Source organism: Hippopotamus amphibius, chromosome 10 (genome assembly GCF_030028045.1).
Source record: "Hippopotamus amphibius kiboko isolate mHipAmp2 chromosome 10, mHipAmp2.hap2, whole genome shotgun sequence".
Classification (NCBI taxonomy): Eukaryota; Metazoa; Chordata; class Mammalia; order Artiodactyla; family Hippopotamidae; genus Hippopotamus; species Hippopotamus amphibius.
In genome coordinates, this window is record NC_080195.1 from 77,007,852 (window position 1) to 77,022,227 (window position 14,376).

Sequence of the window (14,376 nt, forward strand, 5' to 3'; positions counted from 1 at the left end):
ATTAAAAACACAACAAAAGGATATCATTTTATTAGCATGAACCATATTATTAGCATAAGCCAGGAATTAAAAAGTCTGAAAATTATTTATGCTGATGGGACTACAAAGCAACAGGAACTTCCTACATTGTTTGTGTGAGTGCATATTGGTATAAATACTTTTAGTAATTTGGCATTATCCCGCAAATTTTAAAATACTTTCATGCTATAATCCTATACTGTTCAATGGGGCTACTGAGTTGTTGAAATGAGGCTAGTCTGAATTGTAATATGTTCTCTAAGTGTTAAAGTCAACAGAGTTTGAAGACTTAAAGCAAATATATATATATATATATATATATATACATACACACATATATACATATATATATATACCACACTAATATTTGTTATATTAATTTAAAGTTTCTCAACCTTAACACTATTAACATTTTAGACTGGATAATTCTTTGTTGGGAGCTATCTTTTGCATTGTATATTTAGCAGCTTCCCGGGCCTCTACCAAGTCATGACCTAGAACATCTAAAACATCTTTCCAGTGGTGAGAATCAAAAACGTCTGCAGATATTGCCAAATACCCGCTAGGAGCAAAATCAACCCTGGTTGAGAACAAGTCAATTACATTATGAAATGGAAACTTTTAGATATATGGTATTAAACTATATTATTAAAATAACTTTACCTATTTCTTTGTGCTTTCTAATACGGCTACGAGAAATTGTAAAGTTATTTATGACATATTCTTATTGGACAGCACCGCTGCAATCATCATTTCTACTCTAGGTTATGTACTCTAAAGCAGTGTTTCTCAAATGTTTAAAGTGCATAAAACTTACCCGAGGATCTTATAAAATTCAGATTATGACTCAGTATATCTGAGATGAGGTGATCTTTCTAACGAGATCCTAGGTGATAGAGATGCTGCTGATCCATGGATCAAGTGTGACACAGCATGACTCCAGAGAGCTTCCCACACACAGGCAAAACAAGACTTGAAAAAGAATGTGTATAGTGACTATAGTTAACAATGCTGTATTGCGTATTTGAAAGTTGCTAAGCACATGCAGATTTGTAACTATGTATGAGGATGGAAGTTAACTGGACTTACTGTGGTTATCATTTTGCATTATATACAAATATCAAATCATTATGTTCTACATCTAAAACTGATATAGTGTTATATCAATTATACCTCAATAAAAAAAGACATTTTTAAAGAATGTCAATGTACCATTGTACGCAATGATAAAAATGTAAATTACTCAACAAAAAATTGCCATAACTCCACACTATGCAGTTATATAATATACATGTATGTATATGTGTGTATGTGTGTTTATGCATGTATAGACAATATACATATATATATATGTGTGTGTGTGTGTATACATATACATACGTGGAAATGAAAATGAATGACCTATCTATATCTTACAACAAGGGTAAATTTCAGAAACATACTCCAGATCAAAAAACATGCATTTCAAAAAGTTAAAAATATATTATAATAAAATATGTACAAAGCTTTAAAACATCCAAAAGAATAGATTTCTATGGCTCCATAAATATTTAATAAAATTCTAAAAAAATAGATAAATATGACCTATAGCAAATTCATGACAGTGGTTACTTCTAGAGAGTGCAGGATCAGATTGAGATCCTGGATAGCACTTGTATCAATAATGTTTTATTTCTTTAACACATGAAGTAAATGTAACCAAAGAATAAGATTTGATAAAGCTGGGTAGTAGTATAAAGACTTTCAACACTATATTGACTAGCATGCTATGGGTTACAATAATTCATAATGAAAATAAACAAAAGCATGAATAAATAAAAGAATAGTGTAAGAAGTCTGACAATGAATGTTAAAGTAGAGAATATGAAATTTTTAAAAAATATTTCAATGGACTTCAAAACAATAGAAATGCATTTCTTCTGAACATATCTCATAGAAATATGTATTTTCTGTATGTATTATTATTTGTAAAGCCACAGATGATACCAATAAGTGGAAAGGATTAGAAGAGGAAAATTGTATGCTACATACCTTATCTAAAACAGAGGAGATATGTTTCATTTTTTCATTTTTATAGCATTTGTTTTAAGTTGATTATAAAAGGAATTCATATTCATTGAAGATTTGGAAAATATAGAAAAGAATAAGAAAAAAAATCTACCCATTTCCTAAACACTCCATTATAACTATTGCCCAGTAATAACTACCTTTATTGAACATTTTGGTGTTTACTTCCAGTCACTCCATCTTTCTCTATATATGGAATAAATTTTACACAAGTACACACAGATACATATATGCAAAATTTTAATGTTTTACAAGGTGGAATCATATATAAACTGCATGTGCTGTCATAATCTGAGCATGTTTTCACTTAAATCATAAATGATATATTCTTTTTCCTCGTGTCACGGTCTCTCACCGAGAAGTTCCTGTTTGAAACTTAAATGCAGGAGTTTATCATCTCTTTGTTTCACTTTCTTCTTTCAACACATGCTCAGGATCACTAGTCATGCTCAAGGATTCTCAAGATATTCTCCTAAAGAAAGTATTTCTATTACTAACACAAATGTAGGTGCAATATTAGAAATAATAATTTTTTTTCACTAGGAAAAGCATCACATGTATGGATCACGGTGTATTTAAACACTTTTCTATTAATGAACATCTAGATTTTTTCCAATGCCTCACTACTATAAAGAAACACAATACCTACTTGTTTATATGACTCTACATAGTCATGATAATTTCTTTAATAAATTCCAGGGAAGATGACCATAAGGAAAATGATTATGTATATTATTAAGATTTTGTTATTATTGTCAAATTATCATCCAGACATGTCATACCATTTTATATCAATTGGTTTGATAAAAATATGACAACTCAGAATCTACTTTCTACTTCCCAATTGCTATGTAACCTGTTTGCATGTCCAGGCCTTTCCGTGCAAGGAACAAGGCACTAATGAGATGCAATTAATGTCTTCTTTTTTTTTTTTTACTCTCAGATGATCTCTTTATTTAAATACAGTAAATTTTGAGTCCTTCCGGCCTTCTTAAATATGATCTTATCTGCATAAGATCTGACAGAAATGTCTTGACCTTTCTGGCACAACACATATTGTTCCCTATTTTGAAATCTCTTGGCATGTCAATAGAAGCTGGAAGAGAGAGTCAGATATTTGCTGTTGTCATGTATTTTCCTCATCGTGTCATGCGATTTTATTTCCAAATTTAAAAACTAGGAAATAATGGTTAAAGAATTCTTTAAAAAAAGTTTTGAAAGTAGACACTGTTCTAATTAAGAACAAGATAACTGCCAATACAATGGAGAAGTTAAACATATTAAATCATAGTCCAAAAAATAAAGAAAAATTTTAAAATGAGGCATAAAGTTTAGAAAATAAGCCAATGGAAAATTAAACATGTAAACTACATCGACAAATAAAAATTAGTTGAATTCCTTGGTTTAATATGTGTCAGGTATCACTAGATCCTGAGAAGTTAGTGGTAAACAAGATGGACACAGGCCCTCTACTCATGAAGTGTAGTCTAGTAGAGAACATATTAAATAAGCAATTATACAAGTGATGCATGTCATCAAAAGGGATATTCAGGGTGAATTAAGCAAGTCAAGGGTTTTCTAAAGAGGTTGAGGAAAGCCTTAAACACATTATCACACACCTAAATTCTTCCTCATCATCACTGATCAGCTAGGCAAATGCTAACATTCATATTTAACACTGAAACACTAGAAAGGAACACTTTTGACATAAGGAAGAAGACAAGGATGACTACTGTCATCAGTAACACTCACATATGTTCTCACAAAGACAAAAGGTATAAAAAACAATTCAATACGTGTATGGGAAAGAAGCAAAGAGATGAAGCATTACTTATTTCAGAGGCTTTTAAACAGGTGAAGAGCTTCAATAGCATTAACTCAATATCAATATATATTTTAGGGTATATACTCTATTTCAAGGACGAGATAAAAAATAGAAATAAAATGGTAAACAAGTAATTTTCAGCCTAGTGAGTGAAGACAGACAAGAACTAATTACTTTATAATATGGTTAAGAGCAGCATAAAGAGTAAAAACAGAGTTTTGTGGTAATAAGAAGGCCAACTAAACCCTTTCTTTGTAAGTGGATCAGGACAGGGCTTCCCAGAAGATGTTAAGACAAAATAGAGCCCTGCAGAGCAAAAACGTATTGGTGGAAAGATCTTTCTGGACAGCAGAATTGTTGATTTAGAAGTGTAGGATGCTTGCTTCACACTGTAAAGAAATTAATGTGGCTGAAACTGCAGAAGAATAAGAAATCAGTTGTGAAAAATTATCATGATTCAATCATAAAAGGAATTTAGACTTTCCCCAGAAAACAATGGGCAATGATAAAAGGGTTATAAACAGTGAAACGGCGCTATGAAATTTTGTCTCAGAAATGCTTTCAAAAGTTAAAATGCATGTTTAGGAGCAATCCAGCTGACAAATGCTGTGACCACAACTAGAATAGTGGCAGTGAGGTTGGAGAAAAAAGCTGGATTCTGGAGACAATAAGGCCAGGTTTTCCGGACTTGGCGAGGGACAGGCAATGAGAAACACAGTCAAACTCCATGACAGATGGTGGTACTTCCACTGATACAGGGAACACAGAGGGCAAAGGACTATAATATAAAGATGCAAGTTATAAATGTAAAGATGATAAATTCTGGTTTGGCCATGTTGAGTTTGAGATGCCTGTGCGATGTTTCCATTGGAAATGTCCCGTATGCAGTTTGGTGATCAGAAAGATGTGGACTGGAGAGGCAGAACTGATGAGTCATCAGTGCGTACAAGAGAAACTAATTCTAGCCCTTGGGGAAAGAGATAATCACTTAAGGTAGTAGGTAAGACACTTCCCTTCTCTTCCCGCTACTAGTAGACCCAGTGGAACAAAAACATTTTTTAAACATTTTTATTAACCCATTTAGATTGTATAGGCAGAAGTGATGAGCAAGTGACTTCAGAGCCCATAATTTAAATGTTGGCATAGTCACCATAAGGTAGGATTATCTGTATCAGTTAGTTATTCTTTCCTGAGATTTGCTAACTAAGGTTGAGTAAATATTTCAGAGTGTGGGATCTTAGCATAGAAGAATTTTCCCTAGGAACACATAACTGAAAAGATTCCTTTCTATATATATTCTTACCTATTGAACATGATCTGAATTTTCTTTAGAGATAGGGAAACGGATTAGCATACATTGGTTTAAGGATACTGTCATAGTAGGTCTTATGAGGAAGGAGAATAACAATGAGTTAGATACTGTTCAGGGCAAGACAAATGAGGTATTTCTGGTCTGCGGCTAGTTATAATTAATTCATTTATAGTGGCTACTGTAAGCCAGGCATTTGGTTAAAAACATAAGATTCAGTTTTGGCTTCTAGGAGAACATAGTCTATAATTTAACTAGAAAATAGACTTGAGAGTAACAGTTCCCCTTAACTGGCTGCTTCCTCAGCTAAAATATAGAAGCACATTTAGTTAATACTAAGGATTTTAATAAGTATGTAGGAAATCAAAAATTAATGTCAAAGAACTAAGAGGTCAATTGCCTTCAAAAAAACAAAAAAGTTAATTTAATCAAGATTTCTCTCATTTTGAACCTTTGTCTGGAAAATTTTGAACAGTATCTTTGGCCCCTTTCTCCTTTTCACTGTGGTGCTACTTCTCATAGGCCTTGTTTTGGGAGATGGTGATTGACTTTGATGTGGTTTTCCAGGAAGTGGCTGGTGATTTTTACTACATATGAACTCAAGCCAGGAGACCCCTGGGGGCAACCGGTGGTAACTAAGTACCTTAGTGAATCCACAGTCTGAGAGAGTAGACATGGTAGTCTCTTTTGGAGGAGGAGGAGGGGGTAAAGTGGGTATGGTGGAAGAGGAAGATGAAGAGGAGGATGACGAGGAAGAAGATGTGGAGGAGGAAGAGGAGGGGAGTACGGACTGCAACTGAGGATTACTACTTTTCTTAACATAGAGCAGCCAGTCTATAGCCTGGGGCTGTTGGCTTAAAACTTGGTTTTCAGAGGCTACTGTAAGCCATGTTTTCTTCACATTAGCCCCCTGGGTGATATCAAGTTCAGATGTAGGGAAAAATTGTGATATTTTCTCCGTTTCTTCAAGATTTTCTTCAGGGACTTCATTAGGCTGATTTTCTTTCACAGGGAATGAAAAAGAAGTCTCTGGTAGGGAAAGGATAAAAATTAGTTTCATCTCTATTTCTCCCTCAGGAGTGGTCTCAGGTGTTGGGATGACAAATAGTGTTGCAGCACGAGGGTCTTTCCTTCCTGTAAGATGGTTGCACTGAGATTTTATGCAGGAAGCACAAGCTAAACAAACCACGTAACTTGATGAAAGGCGGGGACCAGGATGAGGATTTGGCCTTCCCCTCATCCTTCGAAAGAGAATCTGCCTACAGAGATCCCTCTGGATTCTGGTCTTGGAAAGAGAATTGACAATTTTATTTACAACATCATCAGGGACAGTTCCACCTTTAACAATGCAGGGATGAGTATAATCTAAAGTCCATGGAATTTCTTTCTTTGGTTCTGTCTTTTCAGAAAGACTAAAACTGCTTTTACTCTGGAGTCTGGAGCCCAGTGTTAAAGCAGCTATGTTCCTGATGCAGTGTTTGGAGCTTAATAATGATTGACCTGAGACATTTGGTTTGGGATGGGGTGAGGAAAGATCTGTGGCTTTGTGTCTGTCACTTAGTGAAGTGGTGTTCTGAAATTTGGAGTGACACACTGGTGAGCTCAGGGTCCTGAGGTCATGATCAAGTAGTTTGGGCTGGAACAATGGCAAACTCTTTGACTGGTGGACAGAATGTGGTAAAGGTGATTTCCTTGATTTTGAGTTGGACAATAGAAATCTCAGAACACTGTAATTAGAACTCAATACAGGTGTTGTCTGAGGTCTGGAGTCAGGTAATGATGAACTCAGGGTCATTTGACTGGGCACCAAAGAAGGTGATGTCTGAAGCAAGTCATTTATTTGAGGTGTAGAGTTGAGTGACAGTGAGCTCAAACATCTTTGATTGTGCTCTAACAAAGGTGTCCAAAGGCTGTCCAATGAAGAGGCTTTCTGAAGCTTGGACTGGGGTAATGCTGAGCTAAAGGCTCTTTGATTAGGTTCCAAAGATGATGATGTCCACAGGTAGTCTGGGGAAGTAGTTTCTTGAGGTTTGAGGGGATGTAATGATGAACTTGACACTCTTCGATTAGACTTAAGTGAAGGTGATGTCCAGCAAAGGTTTAGGGAAGATGTATTCTGAGGATTGGGGAAGGATAATTGTGAGCTCCAGGCTGTTTGATTGGGTTCTGGTGATGATATCTTGGTGAGGTCAAGTGAAGATGTCATCTGAGGTTTGGGGTGGGACAAAGGCGAGCTCGGGACTCTTTTATTAGGCCACAAGGGAGTTTTCCAGTACAGGTGTAGTGAAGGCGTGGCCTGATGTTTGGAGTGAGATAGCGGTGATTTCAGAACCCTGTTGTAGAAGTTCCGTGAAATTGTGTCCTGAGACTTTGCAGAGGGCAATATTGAGCATCTCTGTACCTTCTGGTAGGAGTTTAGTAGAGGCACTGCAAGGTTATTACTATGGGATTGTACTCTGACCACAGATTGGTTATTGGGTTGGTTTAGTTTTTCATCTGCGTATTGATGTGTTAATGAGCTGGTTGTGGCCAGTTGGTAAGAGCATTCTAATGGCATAAAGTGTTGATCATAATATGCTAGTGGCACCATCTTGTGCTAGTCTAGAGGTCTTTCTGAAAGCAGTTGGCTTGCAGGGGTGTTTTAGTAACTGATAGTCTTTTAGCTGGATTCCATGGACAACAAATACTTTTAAATAAATAACTTAGATAGTTTCTACCATCTATCTTGTAACCTTTCTGTTAATTCCTAAATATTATAGGAATTATATATATATATATGTCTCAAAACTAAGGCGTAAATGAGGTTGAAAAAAGTGTCACCAATTGAGATTCTTCTCTGTCTTCTCTTTAGAGTTTTTTCCTCTTGAGGAAATAATGCCTGTTAATAAAATAGTGAAGACAGTTTAGAAGAGATCCTGATAGGGATATTAACTTTCTCAAACAATTTGTAGGGACTAGAGCACTACTCTGTGTTTAACTTTTGAATTAAACTTTCTAAATGCCCAACTGCCCATCTGTAAAATAGATAAACATAATGTTTAGTTTATTGGGCTAAAGACTAAATAATGTATCTAAAATGTGTAACAGTGCCCAAGATATAAGAGATGCTCAATAAAAGGTAATAGCTATTTTTGGTACTCTTTCAATGATTGCTTTAGTCAAAAAGAAAAACAATCTGTGATCAGTTTATTGCATGAAATAAGAGAATCTTAAAGGAAAGTGAAATGGAAGTTCTTCTGATATGTAAGTTTTCAATTTAGACTTAATTACTCAACGTTATCACCTTTTAGTTTGCTTCCAAAAACACATAATTCTAGTTGAATGTATTTTGCATACTTTCAGTCTTATTCTTATTTGTCACTATCACAGCTTTTGAAACTGTTGATCACTACCTTTTCAAAAACTGTTCTTAATTCATGTCCATTATTTCTCTCTACTCTGATTCTCTCATTCATTCTCTTATTTCTCTCCAGACTTTCACTGAATTCTTTTCTTTTGTTCTCAACTCAGTGTAGTTCTCAGAGCTATACCATCAGTTCTGTCCTATTTTCACTTTATTCCTAAGGAATCACATTAATTATGTTTAGGATTTTAAAAAGAACTGTACAAAGTTCATAAAACACAGAACTTTCTAGCTGGTCAAAAGTGATGCAAGCATTTACTATTCAGGAAAGACAGCTATGGTACTTCTTAAAAAGCAACAGATGGTTTAACATGACACTATTTCAGTGCATTTTTCATGGTCAAGGGTTTGTTCTTCAGGTTTTAAAGCTAAGATACACTACATGACAGAAAAAAAAAAAAAAAAAACAGCAAGAGTAATTCCAACAGACCCTGGGATTAGCCAATTAGAACACTGGCCTTAAGACCCTTGAAGAATGAGAACTGTCAGAATTTAGTTTCATGGTTATTTCTATGCTTCTATAACTTGCTAATCCAATTTCTGATGGACAAATTTATTCTTCACATATGCCAACTTATCCACTTATTTACTATCAATTCTATTACGGCTAGAATGTTTTCCCTTATGTTAAGGTGTCTTTTCATATATTTAACCTTATTTACATTTATTTTAAAACATATCTTATTAGTATCTTAATTCACTTGTTTTCAAGTATTGAGACATTCTTTGTGGAATTCTCCAAGTATCAACAATATTATTTACACACCAATGACTCCCTAATTTTTTTTTGTCTCAAGTCCTGGTTTTCTCTAGCTTAAGAATTCTACTTCCAACTAATCATCAGACTTCTCTATCCAAAAATCCCCAAAACGATTCAAGCACAAAACATATAAAAATCAATAAAGTTATTTCTCCTTATGAAGAAATCATCTTTTTGTATATCTTCTATCTTGGTTCTTAAAACCTTATCATCTAATTCAAAATCTTTGAAATCATCCTGGACAGCTTCAACCTCCAACACGATTTAGACACCAGGACCTGTTGATTTTATCTCTTTCATATCTTAATTTGTCTTTTTTCTATCCAATTCCACTACTTCAGTTTATACCCTAGGCATATCTCATCTAAAATAATGTATTATTATATTAACCTCTATATATCTTTTCCCCATAACCTCACTCACTCTCTCTTCCCTCTCTTCCGCCACACATCCAAAAGCAAACTCTTGGTGGTGAGACATAGTTACTCCTCACCCAAAGATTTTCTTCATTTTGCTTCTGCCTGAATGAATAATAACAACTGAAGTTACTTGTGATTGCTGGATTTTGTGTCGTGCATTTTGACATCCAATACTTCAACGAGGGGAGGAGATGGCACATCCTACTACATACGTGTCGCACTCTAGCAAACTTCTAGATAGAGATATAGAGTAACTCCATGACCTTGATGAACAGAAAGATTTCTTAAACAGAACATAAAAAGCTATACCCATTAAAAATTGATAAATTAAAATCAATAATTCCTTGTCATCAAAACTACCATATTTAGAAAGAGTGAAAGGCAAATCAAAGAATGGAAAAAAATATTTAGAATACATATATCTGAAAAAAAGACTCATATCCGTTACAACTTCTGGAAGTTGCTAAGAAATGATAAGCAATGCAATTAGAATGATAAGCAAAACATGTGAATAAGCACTTCACAAAGGATATCCCAATGCTAATGCACTCATGAAAATAAATGCTCAGCCTCCTTAGAAACCAGTGAAGTCCATATTTAAACCACAGAGAGATACCTACTACACATTATCAGAATGTGACAAAAATAATATGAAAACTGACAGAGCCAATAATTGGTGATTATGCAGCTTAATTAGTATATTTTATATATATACACACATATGTGTATATTATATTCCACTTTTAAGTACATTCCAAGAGGCATGCAATGCATAAATATTGGCACCAAAGTACATACACTAGGATATTCATTGGAGCATTATTCCTAATAGCTTCAAACTAGAATTAACTGTCAATCAATAATAGAATATATAAGTAGTGATATATTCATTCAATAAAATACCAAACAACAATGACAATTAACAGAAAATCTAGCATCATGCAATGACATGGATGAATATCACATACAAAATGTTGAATGAGAAGTATCATATGCACAAAAATTAATTCACAATTTCATGTGTGAAAGTATAGAGTGAGTTCATACTAACTATGGTGTTAGTAGTCAAGACAACTTGGGGGAGTGGCGATTAGTAGGGTAGTAGGGAACACAAAGCTTCTGGGGTGTTGACAACATTCTGTTTCTTGACCTGGATGCGGATTGTACGGGTGAGTTCACTTTGTGATAACTGAGGCTGTAACATTTACACTATGTGTATTTTTCTATGTTTCTTAACTTCAATAAAAATTGTAAAAATGCATAACTTAATTCTAATTTGAGAAGACACACCTGACACAAATTTTGCCTAAAAAGTGAAACATTAAAGGATGAACCAAGTTCTGGCACCCAGATACAACGAAAACAGAAAAAAGTGGGGGGAGAAGAATGCAGTGTAGAAATCCTGCTATCATATGGAGAGGAATAAAGAAATTCAAAACAAATGGAACTAACAAGAATTTAAGACAAAGAAAAAAACAGAAAAATAACATTTTTGAATTTTTTCCACTTTCAGATTTGCCCTGCAAATATACATATTAAATACAATGCAAGAAGTGGTGGAGATCTGAATGAAGCTATAACCACGGGAAGAAAATGAATATGACTTATGAAAGAATTAACTCACAAATAATCTCTGTGCCCAAATTCTTTTTGCAGTTGAGTCCTTTCAAACTTTCACTGAAGATATATTCATAATGTTATACAAACTTTTTCAGAATATTATAATCATAGAAATATTCTAAACTTGTTCTGTGAAACTGTTGTATATAATTCTGATATTAAAATATAACAAAAGTAGTTCAAAACTAAAATGAAAATAAAGTGATAACACATACCACATGCAAAATTCCTAAATAAAATAAAACATTTAATTTAACATTACAATAAAATAATAATTGACCCTCACCAACTTGATCTCATCCAGACAATGTAATGATGATTTATTAGTAGTAAACAATTTGTCATGTTCATAATTCACAAATAAATCTTAATAGGTGTTCAAAAAAGTAATTTCATATAACCCAACCTCCATTTCTCATAAAACTCAGTAAACTACTAAGAAAAAACTGATTATTTAATGAAAACAAACATCAGTATGAAAGCAAAACTGAATCATTCAGTTGGCATTGAAGTATGAACTAGTCCCATTATAGATTGGTAATAGATAAGCATATCCGCCATCACTACTACAATTTAATGTTGTTTAAGATCTGGCCAATGCAGTAAATAAGCAAACAGAAAACAAAAAATATATAACTATTGAAAAAGAGGAAATTAAATAATCTCTCTGCAACAGCATACAATTGAAAACCCAATTTAGAATATAGAAAACCCAGTAGAATCAATATATATTAAAATTCAGAAAGTTCAATGAAGTCAATCTTTACTAAGTTCATATACATGGATCAAGAATTTCCTAAATATCAACATTTGATATCTGTAGCATTAAATGACCCTATAAGAAAAGAAGTTTTCAAATAATGATGTTAACTTGTTCCTTAAACAACTAAAAAAAGAAGAGCACATGAAACTAAAATTAAGTAGGAGAAAGAAAATAAGAGAGATTGGAAGCTAAATCAATAAGACAGAAACAAGAAAAGCAAGAATACGAAAAGTTGGTTCTTTGAGATCAATAAAATTCAAAATATTTAGCCAGATATATCAGGAGAAGAAAAAGAAGACATAAATTACAAATATCAGGAATGAGAGAGCTGACATTACTATGGACTCTAGAGATATTTGAAAAGATAATAAGCTAATTCTGTGAATAATATTATGCCAATATACTAGACAACTCAGAGGAAAAGGGCATATTTCTTGAAAGATGAAAATTGCCAAAGCTCACTCAAGAATAAATAAATAGAAAACCTGAAGATCCCTATATCAACTGAATTGGGGTTTAAATCTTTCCCACAAAGAAAACACAAGACCCAAATGGTGTCACTGGTGCATTCCACAAAACATTTAAGAAAGAAAGAATACCACTTCTGCAATCATTACCCTGATTCCAAATTCAAACAAAAACATTATTAGATTTTAAAAAACTATAGACCAATATTCTTTATATAGATGCAAAAATACGAAACAAAATTTTAGCAAATCAAATCCAAAAATATATTAAAAAGATAATACACTTCTTCAAAATCCATGAAACCAATCTTATCATGAGAAGACACCAGACAAGCCCAAATTGAGGAAAATTCTACAAAATATTTCACCAGTACTCTTCAAGTGTGGCAAAGTCATGAAAAACAAGGAAAGGCAGAAGAACTGTCACACATTGGAGAAATCTAAACATAATTACTAAAGGCAACTTGGTATCCTGGACTGGATCCTGGATCAGCAAGAAAATATTAAAGAAAAAAACTGGTGAAATTCTATTGAAATCTGTAGTTCAGTTAATAGTATTGTACCAATGTTAATTTCTTTGTTTTGATAAACACACCACGGTTATGTAAGATATTAACACTATGAAAATCTGGGTAAAGAGTTGAAATGCAAAAGAGCTAGAACATACAAAACAACTTTGAAAACAAAGAAAGTTGGAATACCAACATTATCTGATTTCAAGACATTAAAAAGCAACAATAATCAAAACTGTCTGATATTGGCAAAAAGGTAGACAAAGTGATCAATGGAACAAAATAGGAAGTTCAGAAATAGACCCACACATATATAGATAGCCAATTTTTGAAAAAGGTATGAAGGCAATTCAGCGAAGAATAATCCTTTCAAATTACATTGTAATAATTAGATATATATATCTGCAAAAAATAAACTTTGATACATACCTCATATTACACACAAAAATCAATTCACAATGGGATCATAGATCTAACAAAACATAAAACTATAAAAGTTCTGAAAAGGACTATACAAGGAGAAAATCTTTGTGATTTTGCATCTTGGCATAGATTTTTAAATGTGACACCAAAAGCACAATCAACAAAAGAACAAATGAATAAATTGAATTTCACCAAAATTAAAAACTTCTGCTATTCATAAGATACTGTTAAGGAAATGAAAAGACAAACTATAAACTTAGGGAAAATATTTGCAAAGCATATATCATAAAGGACTTGTTACTAAGAGTTTATAGAATGAACTTAAGAAAGCAAACAATCTAATAAAAAAAGAGCAAAATATATGGACAGGTTTCCAAAGATGATATGTGAATGGGATATAAGCACATGAAAAGATATTCAACATCATTATTCATTAGGAAATGCAAATTGAAACCACATGAGAGACAACTAAATGCCTATTAGAATAGCTAACATTTTATTTATTTTTTAAACTTTTCATCTTTATTGGACTATAATTTTTTTACAATATTGTGTTAGTTTCTGCTGTGCAACAAAGTGAATTAGCTATATGTATATATATATCCCCATATCCCCTCCCTCTTGAGCCTCCCTCCCACCCTCCTTATCACACCTCTTTAGGTCTTCACAAAGCATCAAGCTGATCTCACTGTGCTCTGCAGCAGCTTCCCATGAGCTGTTTTACATTTGGTAGTGTATATATATCAATTCTGGCAGCTCTCTCATTTCATCCCAGCTTCCCCTCCCTGCC

General features: G+C 33.4%; 1 protein-coding gene across 1 annotated transcript; it reads right to left on the minus strand.

Moving 5' to 3' along the window:
- Window positions 1–5,643: 5,643 nt before the first annotated feature.
- CSNKA2IP (casein kinase 2 subunit alpha' interacting protein) lies at window positions 5,644–7,809 on the minus strand. Its single transcript, XM_057696423.1, has one exon. The coding sequence runs from the start codon at window positions 7,807–7,809 to the stop codon at window positions 5,644–5,646; it is 2,166 nt and encodes a 721-aa protein (XP_057552406.1).
- Between the last annotated feature and the right edge of the window lie 6,567 nt (window positions 7,810–14,376).

What these genes read in the sequence shown, in the direction of transcription:
- CSNKA2IP (XM_057696423.1), bottom strand. Translation starts at nt 7,809, where the DNA reads ATGGTGCCACTAGCATATTATGATCAACACTTTATGCCATTAGAATGC.